Source organism: Ostrinia nubilalis, chromosome 19 (assembly GCF_963855985.1).
Source record: "Ostrinia nubilalis chromosome 19, ilOstNubi1.1, whole genome shotgun sequence".
NCBI classification, from domain to species: Eukaryota; Metazoa; Arthropoda; class Insecta; order Lepidoptera; family Crambidae; genus Ostrinia; species Ostrinia nubilalis.
Window position 1 is genome coordinate 4,225,076 of NC_087106.1, and position 21,209 is coordinate 4,246,284.

The window sequence follows — 21,209 nt, forward strand, 5'->3', positions numbered from 1 at the left end:
ACATAGTCAGCTCTGAGCCCCGATTACGGTAACTTTTAACGTCAACAATCCAGACACGCTTCTCGATTCTGCGATACGATTGGTCAAAACAGCTGACGTACGCTGTTGAACGACCAATCGTATCGCAGAATCGAGAAGCGTGTCTGGATTGTTGACGTTAAAAATTAGGATTACTAATGTTTGGCCAAAAAACGTTTCCCAAATTATCACATCGCAAACAACGTTTCGCAAATTCTCATTTGGCAAAACAACTTATTGCAAACTTTTAATTCGCAAATGTCGTTTTTGGCATACTGTTGTTTAGCAAATTATTGTTTGGCAAAGTATGTTTTGCCAAATGTTTCATTTGGCAAAAATATTTCACGATAAACTATTTACAAAATAATTTGATTGGTGCATAGAATAGAATACAAATGAGCTTGTGGTTATTATTTTATTTAGTGGGTAGTTAAAATAATTTTTTTTTAATTAATTTTCATATTTCATTCTTTTTATCGAAATTTCCAAATGATTCATTAACAATAGAGGTGATTCTAGCGCTCGGCGGCCGCTGCCGTGGCACGCTCACTTCGCTCGCTTCGCTCGCTCCGTTCGCTCGCCTTCGCGCGTTAAGGGTCACTGTTCTAACCTAACCTAACCAGAGAGCATTTCTGCTCTCTGAACCTAACCTACTATTTTCTGCAATACCTACTTTCTGCAACCATACTATTTTCTGCAATCTCTTTGTTTTACATAAACTTCTTGTGAAAACCACGATCGTGGCTTATGCTTTGATTTGTGGGTATAGATGACCCACGCTGAACTGTCCCGCCAAACTCAATGACAGGGGGGCGCTACCATCGTTCAACTTTATGGTTTCCAACATGGCAAAAATCGGAACCAGCGATTCGGTATTGACGGTGGCGCCCCGCTGTCAATGTCATCGATAGGACAGTTCAGTATTTTGGAACTATAACGGTGGGTAAGTAGGTGAAGTGTCAATTTGACCAAACAAATTATTTGGGATATCATTTTTGGCAAAATAAAACATTTGCTGTATAAACATTTGCCAAGTAAAATTTGGCCAAATGATAATTTGACCAAATGAATTAGTTGCGAAAAGTACAGTTGCTAAAAGTTTATTTGGGAAATGAAACGTTGGCGATAAGTTGTTTGCGAAGTGAAATTTGGCGAAAAGTAATTTGGCCAAACGGAAGGATACCTAAAAATTACCGTAATCGGGGCTCTGAAAGGGATCGTAACCATGATCGTAACCGTATCGCCTCTCGCCTCACCTTCAACTAGGCGTCAACTTAAACAAAGCACATAACGTAAAAAACGGATCAGCCATGAAACCAAAGATAAAATTAGCTTCATGGGATGGGATCAGCAGATCTTTAGTTTCATGGTTACGATATGCCTTTCTGAGTTGATAAGTGTGCTTCGTCCTTAATTTTTATTAGAAATAAAACATGATTTTGGCAAATGTGCAAGTCGCTAAGCCGTGAGAGTTCAATCAACAAAATTTCTAAAATTAAAAAAGTAGAAGAAAAACTGTGATTTGCCGTCGCCAAAATAAAAGAAGAAGAAGAAGAAGTGGGTGGACTTGTATTTTTATTTTAAATAATTTCTCGTCTGTAATTAACAAATTAATAATTACCGCCATGAATTCGTGGGGTAATGATTACGGGATGCAAAATCAGTTCATACCTATGAACAATATGGGGCCACCGAACATGATGCCTCCGCCGATGCAGCCTTTGATGCCGCCCATGTGTATGATGTCGGACTTGGGAAATTTGGGAATCAACACGCAAATAAATCCCGCCCCGCCTGTGGTTCCTCCTTTGATCGGGCCCGTGATGCCAGAAGAACCGAAAAACGACGAAGCACAGATTATGCATGATGGTTCCGACCACCAGAAGCACGATCAATCTGATATGCAGGGACCTCCGAGGCCGAACATGCAAGATGGGAATAAGGATAGAATGGACAGGAGAGGAGATCGCAATCGCGACAGAGGTTAGTTTTGAGTTTTGCCTTATTATGGTGGCCATACATGTTAGGGTTTGCATGATGGTTTTGACCGTACATGCTTAACCGACATGCAAACCCTAGCGTGTATGTTATAAAACTGTACAGTTATTGGTGCGTGTACATGCAACCTAACGAATATCAAAAAAGATATTTTTGCCGTTCGGTTATGTTTGCGCACATGCATAACTGAGCGTGTGTGCGCCCTCTCATGCTTGCATGCACAGTTTTCTCTCAGTCTCCTATAGTCTGTGGCAGTGAATGGTGGTGAATATTTAAGACACTCATGTGTTCTCCCTGTTGCAAGAAATCTTAATGTTACAGCTAGGTTTGGGCTGTGCGTTGATAGATCACTATGTCAGTCAGTCACCTTTGAGTTAAATAAATTTAGATTGTACATGCAAACCCTAACGTGTATGTGCTATAGATAACTCAGTTATACCTGTCGGTTAAGCATGTACGGTCGTAACCATCATGCAAACCCTAACGTGTATGGCCACCATTAGTTGTCACAATTTTCGCAAACCATACTGTTCTAATAAATAATTTGTCCCTAGATCGATCAAATCGCAGACGCTCCAGATCCCACGACCGCTTCGATAGAGGTGGGAACAGAAATGACAGAAATAGAAACGATCGTGGGGACAGGAGTGATCGGCCGGCCAGGCGAGACCGTCCTTCCAAGTGGGGGAAACCAGAACATGACGTGGCCAGACCTGGACATGCTCCCGGAATGGGTATGGGTAACAATGGCCATCAAGGTATGATGCCAGGTAATTTTCTTTTAAGCTTTTCATATCATTAATGCAAATAATGCACTATTCACAAAATATTGCAGCATGCTAAGTTCTTGATATTTTATTATTTATTTCACAACATTTGCAATGTAAATATTTAAAAATCAGGTATTATTCTTTTTCTGCAAGCAGCCTTTGGAGATGTAGGTACATATTATTTTATAGTTTGTGAAGTCACTTAAAACGCATGAAATTGTTGTGATATGAAGTTTATTAATCATGCAAAGCGAATGTTTTTTTAAGTCATTTAAACATGATCACCAATAGATTTGGGGCAGTGTTTTTCAAGTCGTATTTTATTTATAAAAGAATTTGTGATTTAGTGTGGGTGTTTTGCACTGTCATCTATCTATTTCCATGCTAAGCATTAAAAATTAAATAATATGAATGTATTTAATAGTATTTTATTTCACTGTACTTTCAAATCGTTAGCATTGCTGAATTAGAAACTTAAAATCTCATCATAATTTTTAATTAACTATGTAATTTTTAGGAGTGGTCCCGTACAATATGATGAACAACAATATGATGGGACAGCAGCCCATGGAAATGGGGAACATGGGAAACATGGGCATGGGCAATAACATGCAGAACATGCCCAATATGATGCCCGGTATGAACATGATGTCAAATATGATGCCCAACATGATGGATCCCATGATGATGTCTAATATGATGAACCCTCAAATGTCGGGGCAAGCTCAAACACTCTTCCTCCCAAATTGTGTTCTACTACCTCCCATCCCTGGATCTTCGGTACCTAACAGACGCGAGAAGCCGCTAGGTTGCCGCACTATATTCGTCGGAGGACTCCCACATGGAATCTCGGAGGAGGTGGTCCATGAAATGTTCCAGAGATTCGGAGGCATCGATGACATTAAACTCCACAGGCAGGGAGTGTGTCATGTCCGTTTTGAGAACCACCCGAGTGTTGAGGCATCCTTCTTCCTCACTGGGTATCGTTTCAAACTTCACGACCAAGCTGATAATGAAGCCACAACGCTTTTTATTGATTATGCTCTGGTAAGATGAAAGATTTAACAAATCTTTTGTTTATGTACATTTTTAAAATCTTAAAAAAAAAAAAAAAAATCTATAAACTACATATTTTTATTTTATTTTAGAATCGTGATGATCAGAATGAGTACGAGAGAAACAAACGCCAGAGGGAGCCAACGCCGCCGCGTATTGAGCCGTTTACACCAGCTAACCTAAGCACCATTACGGAAAAAATCAAGACCGATGAGGCGTTTGCTGAAGTAGCTCCTGTAAGTATCAGGAATTTGTGGAGGCCGAATCTGTCTAATCTGAGAAAACGTGTCCATTCAGAGGAAGATTCTCCCGAGTTGCAGTTGAGAAAAACTTTGAAAGTAGACAATTCCTTACAACCATCTAAGCCGAAGCCATACACCCCGCGATTGGGGATCCGCAATGTAGTTCCCATGACCGAGGAGCAGATGAGACTAGTTCACGCAGCCCTCATAGAAGCCATCATCGAAACATCCAAAGTTCCTGGGAAGGGACCGCGATTTTGTGGGTACTCCCACAAGACAGGCTGGGTTCTAGTGACGTGCGGGAACCAACGCAGCCACGAATGGCTGATTAAGCAAACCAGAAAAATCAAGCCATGGCCCGAGGCGGAACTTTCGACTATGCTAGAGAAAGAACTGCCTAGGCCCCAAGTCGGAACCATCCTTGTGCCGCGAAGTGAAGCAGAGACAGTGGAACACGCTATGATACTGCTGAAGAATCAGAACGAGGGGCTGGATACCGAGCTTTGGCGGGTGCTCCACAGTCGGCCCGATCCTGCAGGGCTTATAGTAGCCTTTTCGTTGGACGACGGGACGGTGGAGGCTCTCAAAGCGACGGGCGGAAGGGTTGGCATTGGTTTTAAAAGCGTGACTTTTAAAATGAAGGGCAACCCGGATGCCGAAAAGTCCAACGTGGGTTTACCACGACCCTCTACTTCTTCCGACGCAAAGGAGACAGTGAGAGTGCAAAAGGCAGGAAAGCTCCCTAAAGGGACTTCACGCCACAGGCCTCCACTGAAGTCGACCGAGGGCCATGATGAGACCACGTGGGGCGGTAAGTGGAAAGGAGGACGACCTCGTCCTTCCCATGAGATACCTCATAAATCCACTCAACACTATTAAATGACTCTCATAGCAATCAGGGCGAGGGATTTGGATGGCACTCGCCAAATACAGTGTAGATCTCGACCTCGCTCTGATCTAAAAAAATTGAGATCAACAATCCTGGGACTGAGCAACTATTATAATACTAGAGGCCATAGAACCAGGCTTTTTCCTGCTCTAGAGCTTGCAAGGACGACCTGTAGCAGGATTTGTCATTCACGAGGCAGTGGCGGCGTAAGGCGTAGGCGACGTGGGCCACCGCCTACGGCCTCGCGGAACAAGGGGCCTCGCGCATCAAAAATTTTGCTCACATGTCAAATTCAACTTTTAAATACTATTAAATATAAATTATTGATAGCTAAACAATGTAGTTAAAAATTTTTTTTTCCAAACAAATTCAGCCATAATCAGACACAAAATTAAGCAACAACACGGTTTTAAGTGACAAACATTATTCTTTGGCGCAAAATTCCTTTAAAAATAATCATTGAATCAAGAAATCAGAAACTGTCAATGAATAGACCATTGACCCGTTTTTTTTTATTATTTCATAAAATCCGTCTTCAGGTCGCCACAGAACAAGGCCTCGCGAAATCTGTCTTGCCCACATCAAATTTAGGTCTTGCCCCGCCACTGTCACGAGGGATGGGGTAACAGTAATTGTGTGCTCAGTCTATCTTCCCAGTGAACTATACTAGCCCATTGTGGAAAAGCGTCGTGGACTGCACAAAGACACAACGCCGACTGCAGCTTGGGTTCTAAGACCTGCGCTGGACAGTACTAAAATTGATAAAAAAGGTGAGAAACTTTCAATTTTGTCTAAAAAATATACACGCTAACCGAAGGATGTTTATCGACCTTTGTAACGTGTGTTAGACCACAATTTTTAGCCGTTCCTTTACATCGACGCAGGAGTCGCAAGTCAGTTGCGTGAATGGACAGTACAGATATTCTATTCAAATTAGAAAATAATAGGGGGTCCAAGAGCAATAGACTGGGGCATCTACAGGAACCAGGTAATAATCATTCTCACAGCAGTGAAAACTGGATAGCTGAGGAAGCAGGTCGCAGAATGCACTTTACTCATGTTTTGTCATGAACAAAAACATCCAGGACCACAGGGGAGATTACTGCCCTGTTCATAGTTTATTGATTCCTGGGACACTGCTGCCTGAAAAGGTACATGTCTATGGAACAATTCTACAAAGAACCATGCGACTGGCTGACTGTGCACTTAGATGCATAATTGTGGCTCACCAGGTGTGCCTGGTGTACAAGGCCCAGGTGATGGGAGACAAAGTATTCCAACGTCTATTAAATTGTTGATGGGATGCACAGTATGTTATGAGACTGTATAATCGGACATTCTCATTTATTTGATGAACCGTATAGAGCTCAGTTATACAAACATGATAGTAAAACTCCCGTTTGAAAATTTCAAGTAGTTTTCGCGGTATAAAAATTCAAAGTTACTTACATATTTTTTTACTTCAAAATTATGCTAAAATATTCTCACTCGTTAACTAATAACATTTAATTCAGAATTGTTATAATACTTCATAGAGCTCTTAAAACTACACGTAATAAGCGTATTAAGTGCTTCGTAAACGCATTCAGTTAATTAGGAAAAATGATTTTAGTGATTTTTGTTTTTATTTTTTTTCTCAATTATACCTTAATATATGCAAACATTTTTAATTGCAAGATATAGTCTGATATTTAATCTAATTGTATAAAAAAAAATCAGCTTTAAATTCCGTGATATATTTGAGGAAAATCAAATTGAAAATATGCGCCATATAGAATTGTAAAGGACAGTGCCAATCCATGTATGGAAGTTGGACCAAGAGCTGCCCAGAATCAACCCATAGTGCATTTTGTTCCTCAGGCCAATACTAATGTGTAAACCGAAGCGCACTGAAATCTATCCCTGGAGTTAAGAGAAAAAAAGAGTTTTGTTTTGAATTATTTACATACAAAATATCATCGATGTATACATACTACACATAAGATTTCGCGATTTTGGCATTAAATAACCCTCGCTATATTGAACTTAACCATACTGCATCCGTACACCTTACTTTAGAGCGACTTAGACATTCTTTATAAGCGATCTATACCTTGATTTTTTAGAATCCAGCAGAGATGTAAACAAACACTTTCATACACAATTACACCATAATCACTTAGGTGTTCATAATATCATACACATTATTTAACAAGCCCATGAAACCAACTTTATTTTCACGTTTAAACAAGTTTGAAATCAATCTTTGAAACAAATATTTTAGCAAAATACGTGGACGATGAAAATTTGTGAGACTTGTCAAATTGACTTGACGTTTAAAATCATGTGTTATCTCCATATTGTCTATGACTTGTCTCTGACACATCAGTGCTGTAACCTGTGAGTCATAGACAATAATCTGTAAATTTAATCGATATTATTTTAAGTATTCACTTATTCCGATTACTGATTAATTTTAAATAAAAAATTTACGATACTTTGTTTAGTTTTCCAGCGATAACTTCGACAATATTGGAGATAACGTAAAATTATTTTTCGACTTTTAGTGTTTACTTTTTCGGAGTCAGTTTAATTTTTAGTCGGTTTTATTTAAACGAAATTATTTAACTTTTTTATGCAATTATGCTTACGTATTGTTCCATTGCTTATTTTCCTACATAAGTAAATAAAATAAAAGAATTTTGCAACTATTTGAAGTTTAATAACTTTACGGATATCATTGATTGTTTTACTGTCCAGTGTGTTTTTTGATTACATCTGTGCATACAGTTTGTTTCCTGTTCTCGAAACTTTCATAATCAGTTCACATTCAATGTTGCGACTTTGTTGCATATTTTTAGTATTTTGACGATCACCCGGCGATGATACGCAAGTACTACAATAATTTCACTTCGCGATTAACGAGAGGTTTTGTCGCATCAATAGTTCACAGACTAAAAATATTTTTATGTCAGTTGGCCATTTTTGATGACATTTCTGCTGATTTCTAAAAAATTAGACTGTAGTGCTGTTGCAGTAGTTTGGTTAGTTGACAGAAATCATTATTTCCAAAATGAAGCAAGAAGTTTTAGTTCTCTATCCTTGCGAAAAATCAATTTATTGGTGTATTACAATCGATTATTGAAGTTATTGTTAGCTAAAACTTCTTGCTTCATTTTGGACATAATGATTTCTGTCAACTAACCAAACGACTGCAACAGCGCTAGATCGCTTATGAATAATATCTAAGTCGCATTAAAGTAAGGTGTACGGATGCAGTATGGTTAAGTTCAATATAGCGAGGGTAATTTAATGCCAAAATCGCGAAATCTTATGCGTAGTACGTATACATCGATGATATTTTGTATGTAAATAATTCAAAACAAAACTCTTTTTTTCTCTTAACTCCAGGGATAGATTTCAATGCGCTTCGGTTTACACATTAGTATTGGCCTGAGGAACAAAATGCACTATGGGTTGATTCTGGGCAGCACTTGGTCCAGACCCTGGCACTATCCTTTCCCATCACTTTTTAATAGCAATATTTATTTTGGATGTTTAAATATCATCAGCTCGATTGTACCAAATTCTTGTATTGACATTCGATTTACATAGGTTTCAAATCGATGAGATAATTATTAAAGGTAGGCTAAATTTGACTTCCTAGATTTGTTTACATAATTTTTTAGTTAGTTACTTACATACAACTTAAGTTAATATAAGAGTGTTAAAAAAGAAAAAAGACTCGACTTGAGAACCTCCTCCTTTTTTTGAAGTCGGTTAAAAACAATGTGAATGTGACTTTTTAGAACCTTCAACACTATGCACATAACAGGCGGGATTTGAAACTTTTTAGACATGAATTATTCCTTCCAAAATTGTCGACCCTAGACGCGTAAAAATTTTATTAAGACGTTTTATGTTTTTTCTCAAATATATCACGGAGTTTAAAGCTGATTTTATGACTGAATGCGTTCACGAAGCATTTAATACGCTTATTACATGTAGTTTTAAGAGCTCTATAAAGTATTATAACAATTCTGAATTAAATGTTATTAGTTAACGAGTGAGAATATTTTAGCATAATTTTGAAGTAAAAAAATAGGTAACTTTGAATTTTTATACCGCGAAAACTACGTGGAATTTTCAAACGGGAGTTTTACTATCATGTTTGTATAACTGACCTCTATACGTTTCATCAAATCAATGAGAATGTCCGATTATACAGTCCCATAACACACTGTGGGATGGTGATACAATACATAGATCAAAAGAGGTTGCTGCAGTGATGCTATTTTATAGTTCAGTTGTTTAAATCAGTAAACTGACATGTAATATTACAACAGGAATTACTGAAACTATATTTAGTTCAAGAATCGTAAAAAATAGCTGAAGTTGGCTTTTCTGACTTGAATCGAAAACTGACAGTTATGTAAAAGTAACTAATTTTTTTAATATATCCTTAGATATTCTAGTGTATCATAAAAGCAAAATTATTTAAAATCAGCTTCTAGTTTTTTTTTTTAAATAAAACCGTCGCAGTCACAAAATGTCCTCTACAACTCAAAATAATGTATTAATCAACAACGTCTTATAATCCTTATGTCCCTTTTAACACAACCAGTGAGCTGTTTATTATATCTATCACTATTTCAGACATTGCTGGGCTGGCTGGAACGCGGCGAATGCAACAAAAGGAACGCGAATACCTTCTACTCACTGATCCAAGCGGCCAACAACCAGGTCCGCCGCTTGTTCAACGATAAAATGCAGCTGGATGACGAGTTACAAACCATGAGAAACACCATGAGGGAGAAATTTGAACGCATCATCATGCAATGTAAGTGACAATGTATTTTATACAGAGTGCATCCCGGTCACCACCGCGATGTAGTGTACATACAACGCCATCTGTTGGCGCCGCACTGAACTTCTAGTAAAGTCGAACGTGTCTACAACCGAACAAATCTACGTGAGAGCATAGTGTGTAAGTGACAATGTATTTTACATGTAAATAGACATAAGGGCATCCTGGTCACCACCGCGATGTAGTGTACATACAACGCCATCTGTTGGTGCCCCGCTGAACTTCTCGTAAAGTCGAACGTGTCTACAACCGAAAAAATCTACGTGAGAGCATAGTGTGGTTGGTTTATCATGGTACCATGTAAGCGGTTTATAGATTTTAATAGGTTAACAACAGCGTCGCATAGGCGGTTATTTCCAATTAAGATGGAGTTTCGAGAAAAACTGCCAGCGAAAACGTAACGTTGGTGAGTAATGACGTCATTAACACAAAAACCACCTATGGATCTCGGAGAAGTTGCTGAGATGAACTAGGATCAAACTGGTAATAATTATGGCGATAGCAAGGCGGTGATGCACCTGAAATAGCTATGGAGCAACGTGTGAAAAAAACACCGGTTACTGTCATAATGTGACCTTCTAAAATTCATATCGAAAGACTTTCGATGTCCTAGGATCAAGAAAAGCAGAAATAACGTATCCAGTAACGTAGCCTTAAATACATTCCACAACATGTCGGGCAAGACCCAGAATTCTACCGTTAGTCAGCCAGCAGAATTGTGAAACGCGAGCAAACTTTGTGACATCATAATCATCACCCATCCATCACGCCCATCTTCTGGACTTCATCAGTTGTAAGTAATTTATATAGGTTGATGCAGCGAAGAAATGGATGATGATGAGATGTTCTTCAGTCAAGAGACCTGTATGCATGCCGTCGTCAATCATGCAGTCGACTTTTTCAGCATCTGGCGGTCGTCGCCTCCACTCTTGTTAATTTAGAAAGTGCATTCGCGTTAGTTTTCAATATCCAACCGCCTCTGTGGTCTAGTGGTAAGCCCACCTGCTTCAGACGCAGAGGTCCCGGGTTCGATTCCCAGTGGGGGCCGATTTTTCTGTTCGGTTTAGTTGGTGGTAGGGCTTGTTCTATGTCCGCCTGGCTAACTACCACCATCTTACCTAAGTCTGTCGCCATTACAACAAAGTTAACAGCATTGTTGTGTTCCGGCAGTTAGAGGTAAGATAGCCAGTTCCGCTGTGGTTGAGGATTCCGGGTGAAGCTCGCTTCCACCTTCGGCCTGATCATCACTCACCATCAGGTGTGATACAAGCCAAGAGCTTCCTCGTTGTGGATAGAAAAAAATATAGCCAACGACAGGTAGTGATCCTTCTCAGCAAATATAACGAGCAGCAACTCCGGTAGTTTTAAAGCAAAAACCTCATCGAGATAACTGAAAACCAGGCAGTCATACAACTTTTCTGTAAGATTTTTTAGGTGTACAAAACTAACTACCAGATTCCACATAGTTCATAGAACTAGTCCGTTGGAGCAGAAAAGTTCTCGAGGTCACTCGGTAGACCGACGATTTGGTGATGGTTGCGGGAAGCACCCGGATGAAGGCAGCGCAGGGCCGGTGGTTGTGGTAATCCGTGGAGGAGGCCTTTGTCCAGCAGTGGACGGTATTTGGTTGAAACGAACCATATTCCGAGAAGGTAAGCTTAGCGTGCTTCTATTAAATTGTCATCCCAGTTAAAAATGCTTACATGTAGTTTCTAAAAGTCAGTCAAGATTAAAATAATTTAATGTACCTATTTTAAGGGATTTTTTTCTGTGGAAACCCAAGAAAGAAACTTCAATTAAAATGTCTCAGTATAGTTTATCATTCCTAAATCAATGTGGGTAAAAATAAATAATGGAACAAACTTTTTGTTGAAATGAGATCACAAAACATTAAAATATGCATCTGAACATGCTTACTTATTGTAGTTATTTTCTAGAAGCATATAATATACTTTTGATCTAATCATAAATAATTTATTTACATCAACATTATACACAAGTATCTCCAAGGCGTGGTGCGAGATTACAGAAGGAAGGCGACGTGTTTTGCTGTTATTTGAAACTAACTGAACCGTGGATTCTTTATATTTTCTTAGATAGCTAATAACTTAAACTTTATCACTGTACAAAACAATAGTTTGATACAATGTAAATTACATGAAAATATTATAGTTATTTAATTAAATATAAAGCATCCACGTGAATTTAATTACCCTTTTGTGAACGACAGTCGAGCAGGTAGCGAAAATTCTGACCGTGGCGAAACACCAGCGAGTCTCGGACCACTTCACCAAGCAGCAACGCCGCAACATCGAAATGTGGTTGAAAATGACGGAGGTACGTACTCACAGGAGTAAGGGTCAATTTTATTGATAAAAACGAAATAATTGCCAAAAATTCCATCTAAATACAAACATGTCAAAATATGTTATTGTAAACATTTACTTATTATAATGAAATCATCCAGATAGATAAAAAGTGAATACCCTCCAAAATAGAGTTTAAAATGTCTTTAGGCGGGCATGGTGGGTCTTATGAGCCATTTGGAGCAAAATGATATAGTTTATCAATGGTTCGTAATGATACATTGACTATATTATGTATTTTTTTAAATCAACGACATTTGATGGAATTTGAGCACTGTATCAAAATAAGGTACAAAGATTTATATCAATTGTTACGTGTAATCGAACAAAAATATTAAGTAGCTGTAATGACCCGTATCCTTCACGCATAATAATACTATACTTTCGGTTTATTACCCTTCTGACCCACCGCACTACCAAACCACACTACCAGTAGTGTCGTGGGGAATATTTTTTCCCTTCTACACTACCAAGCCAGTAGTGTCGTGGGTAATTTTTAAGGGCCATACATCCTCATTCCCATCGACACTACTACCATAACTAAATGTAAAATTTGTAAAATTTTGGATTGTTTTGTAATAAATTATGTTTATATGCAACACTAAACTCTGTGCAATTTTGCAGTTTGACGGAATTTACTGAAAATAAAATATTACCTAAAAGGGCTTATGTACGTAAATTTTACGGTAATTAATATGTAATTGTTACGGTAAATGTACAAGTAAAGCGCTTTCAAATGATACCAAACACGGCATATTTATCTTAACTTTATTTTTTTACTCTGTATGGTTTGTCCGCTAGAGGGCGCCACATTAGATTTTGTGAAACCCCATAGAGCCTATAACCAGCGGACAATTAAGACGCTTCTAATGATATGTCATTTCTCGAATTCTGATAAGTAGTTTAGAAGTTACGAGGGAATAGATGAACATACATACATACATAGCCTGTCAAAATCATAACCCTCCTTTTGCTTTGCCGCAGTCGGGTAAAAATAATTTATTTTTTGTTTTTCTTTCACGCAAAGTTATATAGGTATAAGCCCTTTTAGGTAATTTTTTTTTTTTTCAGTAAATTCCGTCAAACTGCAAATTTGTACCGAGGTTAGGGTTGCATATAAACATAATTTATTATAAAACAATCCAAAATTTTACAAATTTTACATTTAGTTATGGTAGTAGTGTCGATGGGAATGAAGATGTATGTTACCCACGACACTACTGGCTTGGTAGTGCAGAAGGGAATAAATATTCCCCACGACACTACTGGTAGTGTGGTTTGGTAGTGCGGTGGGTCAGAAGGGGTTTATTAAGTGGGTAAATAAGATATTTGATCTTTTATATAATTTTGAATTTTGATTTTGTACTCACAAGATTAGCAAAGTTACATTACAAGCATCGAACAACTTATTCACCCTCTTAGCTTGACATCAATATAAGGCGAAGATGAAGATGAACCGAGATTGCTGAAAATCACCTGTACCTGTAAAGGTTTATAATCTGTCAAGATGTTAAAAAATTGTTCGTGTAAATTCCATTTTGAGGACAGCAGACAGGCGTATCCAGAGACTAGGAGATGTTTCGAGAACTACAAGCAGTAGAACTAGTCTTCCTTCGAGCATCATCATCTTCGCCGTACATCTTAAAATGGAACTTGTTATGAATAACTTTCAAGTACAAATCAATATTGACAGATTATAAATCTTACTGCTTTCAAGAATCGTCAAAACAAGAGGCTGCACGTGAATTCGACGATACACAACATTGAAGAAATAACTGAGCAGCAATAAGCACACTTGAAGACGGGCGGATTAGTAATTATTTACTTTATAGACAAACTAGTTATAAAATGTATTTGCAGTTAAGTAAGGTCTTTTGAAAATGCGAGACATCTATTAAGTGACATTTTCAGAAGACCTAACCTTAACATTTATATTCATGGGTATACCCGAGGTCTCCAACAATAAACTCTGGTAGGCGGTGGGATTTGCTAATTTGGCGGTTGAGTGACATTTGGCAGTTGAAAAGTTAAACGGACCTCAGAGGCTAAATGTAAGTAAGAGCGGCAATACAAAGTTAACTAGAACTATTAGCATGAAGCAATTCAAGCAGTTAGCACCGAGTGGGTCTTTCGTGAAGTTTTATTACAACTGCTGTAACCTAAAGCAGCATGCAGTGAAAGTGGTAAATCAGTAAATTACTCAAGTACCTGCTATGGTAAGTGGTGGTCATGCAGTTGGCGGTCTTCGGGACCTCTTACAACTTCTAAGCGGCGCGTCATATTTACACTCAGTTCAACGGGGAATGTCCTCACTAAAAGCTTCGCTGGACAGTGCCAGCATCGAACGTTTTTCAGCAATTTCTTTAGCCGGAGCAGACGTCTGCTACGAGTAATAATGCAACGCAATGGATTCTTTTTCTGTCATGAGACGAGCAACGCTTCCCAGCATTCGACGCTCTTGGTGAGCGCAAGTTGATCCTGTTACAGAAGATAGCGACTACTTGATTGGTTCTTGTTAGTTCTAAGTTACGTTGTATTGCCGCATAGGCTAGAACTACCCCACAGGCTGTTTAGCTACAGACTCGAGGCAGTCAGCGAAGAAGCTGTTTGTTGAGTGAAAACCGAGAGGTGCGATGTGACGTGTTTGTGTTATTTACAACCCGATCGAGTTAAATGCGCACCGGCCAGCGGTGACATCACATCGACGCTCTGGGCGAACGCGGGGAGGTGTGCGGGTGAGTGCGAGGGAGAGTCGCATTCCAGCGAGTTGCGCAGTTAGCTCCATCGGGTTGTACACATCTCGGATTAGCTAATAGGACGTGAAAAAGCGTCATCAAAGTGGAGATGGGGGCAGTGTCTCGCGGCAGTTGTCAGAAGAGATAGAGATGGTATTCAGCAAGCAGCGCCACTTATCCCACGCCAGACCACGTGCTACTTCATCCTGCGGCAAGACCCAGCAGTCTGCAAACGGCACACAACTCAGATCCGCTTTCCACCAGCTCTCATCTCCGCTCAGGTTTGGTGGACAAAATGAGTGAATACCGCGCCTAGCAATAGCTTTTATACAACTCCGAATCCTGTAGCGTAGTTTTAGCCTAGCAACGAGAAATATAGGCTTTCCTACAATGCACATTGGATTTGCTGTACCTGTTTTGAATAAACACAGATCAAACACCTTGCTTCGTCCAGCATCGTGACGTCAACAACACAACATAAATGTAGTAACACCAACTGCCAAAATAAAGGTACCGGCAGCATCATACGTAACGGCACATCCTTAGTTCACAAACAAGTTTATAACGGAAATTATATTTTAAAATAAATGATTAAATGTTTAACCATGGGATACTTGTCTACCTATGATTCTGCTGTGTTCCATTAGCCTACCAAAGTTTAATTTAAAAAAGTGGTAATAAATTCAGTGATTTATATAAAAGGAGTCAATATTTCGGTATTATGGCGATTATTATCGATTTTAACTTATCACCTCATAACTTTCTGTTTGGAGATTGCGAGTTGCCCATGTTAATGTAAAAACCATATTTGATTTTGTATTTTTTACTAATTAAACATTTTTTTCAGGAATTGGAAAACATCAAAGAAGAATTCGCTTCGTTCTTCGATGATGAAGAAAATGAAAAAGTTGGCAAAAGCACAGTTTTACAAGAGAAATTTGAGGAGTTAAAGGTAGGCAGTTGCTATAGAATGTAGTTTCAGTAAAGACGAGGAAATAACTTAAACACTTCAATGACATTTATTGAAAAATGAAATTAATTATTTATAAACGCTTTCGTATTTATGATTTCAGAAAGAAAATGAGAATCTGATGTTCGAGTTGGAAGGCTATAGGAACGAAGCTCACTTGGCCAAAGACGAGGCGGAGAGAAAGTTCGAGAAGTTCAAGGCCCAGTTCATCGCCCAGCAAGCCCTGCAGAACCCCGGCAAGCCGGTTAGTATGCCATTTTATTGCATCATCTTCATCAGCCCCCCTAGAAAAGTTGCACTTTTTGATCGAATCGAAAATCGAATCCGTTAAAACTCCATACAAAAAAGGCCTTTCGACCACCTTTCGACTGGTTTGCGATTATAATGTGCACTTTGTCTATCTGTCTGTCAGTCAGGTCATTTAGTCTCCGCCACAGCAGGATCATGGCCGTCTAATTTACCAGAGGCAAATAGAAGGCTTACACGCTATGCTGTCCCGACGGGTTGGGGAGGCCAGATGATCGCATTTTTATTAACAAAGATTAAAGATATTTATTTAGGCGCCACTGTAGAGTAAGGCCCTAAAGGTTCGGCCAAACCAACGCGATCACAGGCGATCAGCCGGCGTGCAGCGATGGCGACCAGACTTAAATGCATTGATCGCCATCGCTGCACGCCGGCTGATCGCGTTGATTTGGCCGAACCTTAAGTCACTTGCTAAAGCCCGGTCCGTGAGCACGTAGAATTTTGTCCAATGACCCCTAGCTACCCATCCTTATCGCTCGCGCGTAATTATATTGCTGTCGCGACTGTGCTACTGGCACCCGCAGTGAGTGCGAGCGCGATAGCAACATAATTACGCGCGAGCAATAAGGATGGGTAGCTTGGGGTCATTGGACAAAATTTTACGTGCTCACGGACCAGACTATAGTATCTATGACGGTAGGAGGACTATCGCATTTGTATTCACTAAAATGGCGCCACTGTAGAGTAAGGTTCTGTCGCCAGTGCCAACTTTTAAGTATAAAAACGATAGCTCTCATTGCAAGGCCTCTTATTTGACCATAATGGCGTCACTAAAAATTTACTTTTCGAAAACATTTGTTTGCTCCACAAATGCCTTGAACTGTTTTTGAATTTCATTTCCAGATGATCTACCCACCACTACCGCCTTCCACGCCAAGCCACCAAGATCACGTGTCCACGGGCAAGCCGGAGCCTCCGCCCCCGACGCCCGACGATATGGCCATGATGAGGGGAGGCGACCACGTGTCCCATCTACACGCGAAGCTCGTCAGCATGCTCACTGCCTTCCTTCTGGTGCATCCTTTGGGGGCCACGCAGGACTACTTGGTGTCTTATGTGAGGTAAGAGAGGATGAGGTAAGAGAGGAGCTTGTGTAGTTCCGTTAGTCTTAATGCCATGATGAGGGGAGGCGACCACGTGTCCCATCTACACGCGAAGCTCGTCAGCATGCTCACTGCCTTCCTTCTGGTGCATCCTTTGGGGGCCACGCAGGACTACTTGGTGTCTTATGTGAGGTAAGAGAGGATGAGGTAAGAGAGGAGCTTGTGTAGTTCCGTTAGTCTTAATGCCATGATGAGGGGAGGCGACCACGTGTCCCATCTACACGCGAAGCTCGTCAGCATGCTCACTGCCTTCCTTCTGGTGCATCCCTTGGGGGCCACGCAGGACTACTTGGTGTCTTATGTGAGGTAAGAGAGGAGTTGGTGAGGAGCTTGTGTAGTTCCGTTAGTCTTAATGCCATGATGAGGGGAGGCGACCACGTGTCCCATCTACACGCGAAGCTCGTCAGCATGCTCACTGCCTTCCTTCTGGTGCATCCCTTGGGGGCCACGCAGGACTACCTGGTGTCTTATGTTAGGTGAGTTAGAATGTTAGACGAGCTAGGGAGAAACTTATGTAAAGTACGGCCAACTAGCAGCGATACAAAAGGTCGATACGACTGTCGAGATGACAATATATTTTCTCTTCCCATCTTGTGTATTTGTCGTAATGTCTCGTTCTCCCGCCAAAGTATGTCAAAGTCAGACGGGTTCACCCATGACATTGGGTTTGTTTACATTTGGTATCGCTTCTCGTTGGCCGTACTTTAGTTCCCATAGTCTTCATGGCCATGAGAACTAAAGGAATGGCCATAAGAACTTAAGGTGAGCTAGCGAGAAGCTTGTGTAGTTCCAACCTTAATGGCCATGAGAGCTAATGACGAGCTAACGAGAAACTCTTAGTTCCGATAGCCATAATGGCCATGAGAGCTAGAGATGAGCTAGCGAGAAGCTTTATAGTTCCGTTAGTCTTAATGCCATGATGAGGGGAGGCGACCACGTGTCCCATCTGCACGCGAAGCTCGTCAGCATGCTCACTGCCTTCCTTCTGGTGCATCCCTTGGGGGCCACGTAGGACTACCTGGTGTCTTATGTTAGGTGAGTTAGAATGTCAGACGAGCTAGGGAGAAACTTGTGTAAAGTACGGCCAACTAGCAGCGATACAAAAGGTCGATACGACTGTCGAGATGACAATATATTTTCTCTTCCCATCTTGTGTATTTGTCGTTATGTCTCGTTCTCCCGCCAAAGTATGTCAAAGTCAGACGGGTTCACCCATGACATTGGGTTTGTTTACATTTGGTATCGCTTCTCGTTGGCCGTACTTTAGTTCCCATAGTCTTCATGGCTATGAGAACTAAAGGAATGGCCATGAGAACTTAAGGTGAGCTAGCGAGAAGCTTGTGTAGTTCCCACAGTCATAATGGCCATGAGAGCTAGAGACGAGCTAACCAGAAACTCGCTTAGTTCCGATAGTCATAATGGCCATGAGAGCTAGAGAAGAGCTAGCGAGAAGCTTTATAGTTCCGTTAGTCTTAATGCCATGATGAGGGGAGGCGACCACGTGTCTCATCTGCATGCGAAACTTGTTAGCATGCTCACTGCCTTCCTTCTGGTGCATCCCTTGGGGGCCACGCAGGACTACCTGATGTCTTATGTTAGGTAAGTTAAAATTTTGACGAGTTAAGGAAAAGCTTGTGTAGTTCCCATAGTCATAATGGCCATAAGAACTTAAGGCGAGCTAGCGAGAAGCTTGTGTAGTTCCGACCATAATGACCATGAGAGCTAGTGACGAGCTAACGAGAAACTCGCTTAGTTCCGATAGTCATTATGGCCATGAAAGCTAGAAACTAACTAGCGAGAAGCTTTATAGTTCCGATAGTCATATTAGCCATGATGAGGGGAGGCGACCACGTGTCCCATCTACACGCGAAGCTCGTCAGCATGCTCACTGCCTTCCTTCTGGTGCATCCCTTGGGGGCCACGCAGGACTACTTGGTGTCTTATGTTAGGTAAGAGACGAGTTGGTGAGGAGCTTGTGTAGTTCCGTTAGTCTTAATGCCATGATGATGAGAGGAGGCGACCACGTGTCCCACCTACACGCGAAGCTCGTCAGCATGCTCACTGCCTTCCTTCTGGTGCATCCCTTGGGGGCCACGCAGGACTACTTGGTGTCTTATGTTAGGTAAGAGAGGAGCTTGTGTAGTTCCGTTAGTCTTAATGCCATGATGAGGGGAGGCGACCACGTGTCCCATCTGCACGCGAAGCTCGTCAGCATGCTCACTGCCTTCCTTCTGGTGCATCCCTTGGGGGCCACGCAGGACTACTTGGTGTCTTATGTTAGGTAAGAGACGAGTTGGTGAGGAGCTTGTGTAGTTCCGTTAGTCTTAATGCCATGATGATGAGAGGAGGCGACCACGTGTCCCATCTACACGCGAAGCTCGTCAGCATGCTCACTGCCTTCCTTCTGGTGCATCCCTTGGGGGCCACGCAGGACTACCTGGTGTCTTATGTTAGGTGAGTTAAAATTTAGACGAGTTAAGGAAAAGCTTGTGTAGTTCCCATAGTCTTCATGGCCACGTGAACTAAAGGAATGGCCATGAGAACTAAAGGCGAGCTAGCGAGAAACTTGTTTAGTTCCGACCTTAATGGCCATGAGAGCTAGTGACGAGCTAACGAGAAACTCGCTTAGTTCCGATAGTCATAATGGCCATGAAAGCTAGAGACTAACTAGCGAGAAGCTTTATAGTTCCGATAGTCATACTCGTATTAGCCATGATGAGGGGAGGCGACCACGTGTCCCATCTGCATGCGAAGCTCGTCAGCATGCTCACTGCCTTCCTTCTGGTGCATCCGTTGGGGGCCACGCAGGACTACTTGGTGTCTTATGTTAGGTAAGAGACGAGTTGGTGAGGAGCTTGTGTAGTTCCGTTAGTCTTAATGCCATGATGAGGGGAGGCGACCACGTGTCCCATCTACACGCGAAGCTCGTCAGCATGCTCACTGCCTTCCTTCTGGTGCATCCCTTGGGGGCCACGCAGGACTACCTGGTGTCTTATGTTAGGTGAGTTAAAATTTAGACGAGTTAAGGAAAAGCTTGTGTAGTTCCCATAGTCTTAATGGCCATTAGAACTTAAGGCGAGCTAGCGAGAAGCTTGTGTAGTTCCGATCTTAATGGCCATGAGAGCTAGTGACGAGCTAACGAGAAACTCTTAGTTCCGATAGCCATAATGGCCATGAGAGCTACAGACGAGCTAGCGAGAAGCTTGTGTAGTTCCTATCTTAATGGCCATGAGAGCTAGTGACGAGCTAACGAGAAACTCTTAGTTCCGATAGCCATAATGGCCATGAGAGCTAGAGACGAGCTAGCGAGAAGCTTGTGTAGTTCCTATCTTAATGGCCATGAGAGCTAGTGACGAGCTAACGAGAAATTAGCTTAGTTCCGATAGTCATAATGGCCATGAGAGCTAGAGACGAGCTAGCGAGAAGCTTTATAGTTCCGTTAGTCTTAATGCCATGATGAGGGGAGGCGACCACGTGTCCCATCTGCACGCGAAGCTCGTCAGCATGCTCACTGCCTTCCATCTGGTGCATCCTTTGGGGGCCACGCAGGACTACCTGGTGTCTTATGTTAGGTAAGAGACGAGTTGGTGAGGAGCTTGTGTAGTTCCGTTAGTCTTAATGCCATGATGAGGGGAGGCGACCACGTGTCCCATCTGCACGCGAAGCTCGTCATCATGCTCACTGCCTTCCTTCTGGTGCACCCGTTGGGGGCCACGCAGGACTACCTGGTGTCTTATGTTAGGTAAGAGACGAGTTGGTGAGGAGCTTGTGTAGTTCTAACGGAACTGGTGTCTTATGTTAGGTAAGTTAAAATTTAGACGAGCTAGGGTGAAGCTTGTGTAGTTCCCATGGCCATGAGAACTAAAGGAATGGCCATGAGAACTTAAGGTGAGCTAGCGAGAAGCTTGTG

The 21,209-nt window shown here is 41.3% G+C and overlaps 1 protein-coding gene across 2 annotated transcripts; it reads left to right on the forward strand.

The window, feature by feature from the left end:
* Positions 1–1,581: 1,581 nt before the first annotated feature.
* On the forward strand, positions 1,582–17,284 carry LOC135081076 (ecto-NOX disulfide-thiol exchanger 2-like). 2 transcript variants are annotated; one of them, XM_063975798.1, is made up of 9 exons: positions 1,582–2,001; positions 2,571–2,786; positions 3,304–3,833; positions 3,935–4,078; positions 9,609–9,792; positions 12,050–12,156; positions 15,768–15,872; positions 15,994–16,134; positions 17,040–17,284. In XM_063975798.1, the coding sequence occupies exons 1-9, from the start codon at positions 1,644–1,646 to the stop codon at positions 17,259–17,261; spliced, it is 2,007 nt and encodes a 668-aa protein (XP_063831868.1). In that variant the 5' UTR covers positions 1,582–1,643; the 3' UTR covers positions 17,262–17,284. The 2 variants fall into 2 exon arrangements, with proteins under 2 accessions (XP_063831868.1, XP_063831869.1); XM_063975799.1 differs by having other exon boundaries at positions 2,571–2,774; positions 17,040–17,283.
* The last annotated feature ends 3,925 nt before the right edge of the window (positions 17,285–21,209 follow it).

What these genes read in the sequence shown, in the direction of transcription:
- LOC135081076 (XM_063975798.1), top strand. Translation starts at nt 1,644, where the DNA reads ATGAATTCGTGGGGTAATGATTACGGGATGCAAAATCAGTTCATACCT. An exon ending in AGATCGCAATCGCGACAGAG is followed by an intron (nt 2,002 to 2,570) that starts GTTAGTTTTGAG and finishes ATTTGTCCCTAG; the next exon opens with ATCGATCAAATCGCAGACGC. An exon ending in TTTTTATTGATTATGCTCTG is followed by an intron (nt 3,834 to 3,934) that starts GTAAGATGAAAG and finishes ATTTTATTTTAG; the next exon opens with AATCGTGATGATCAGAATGA.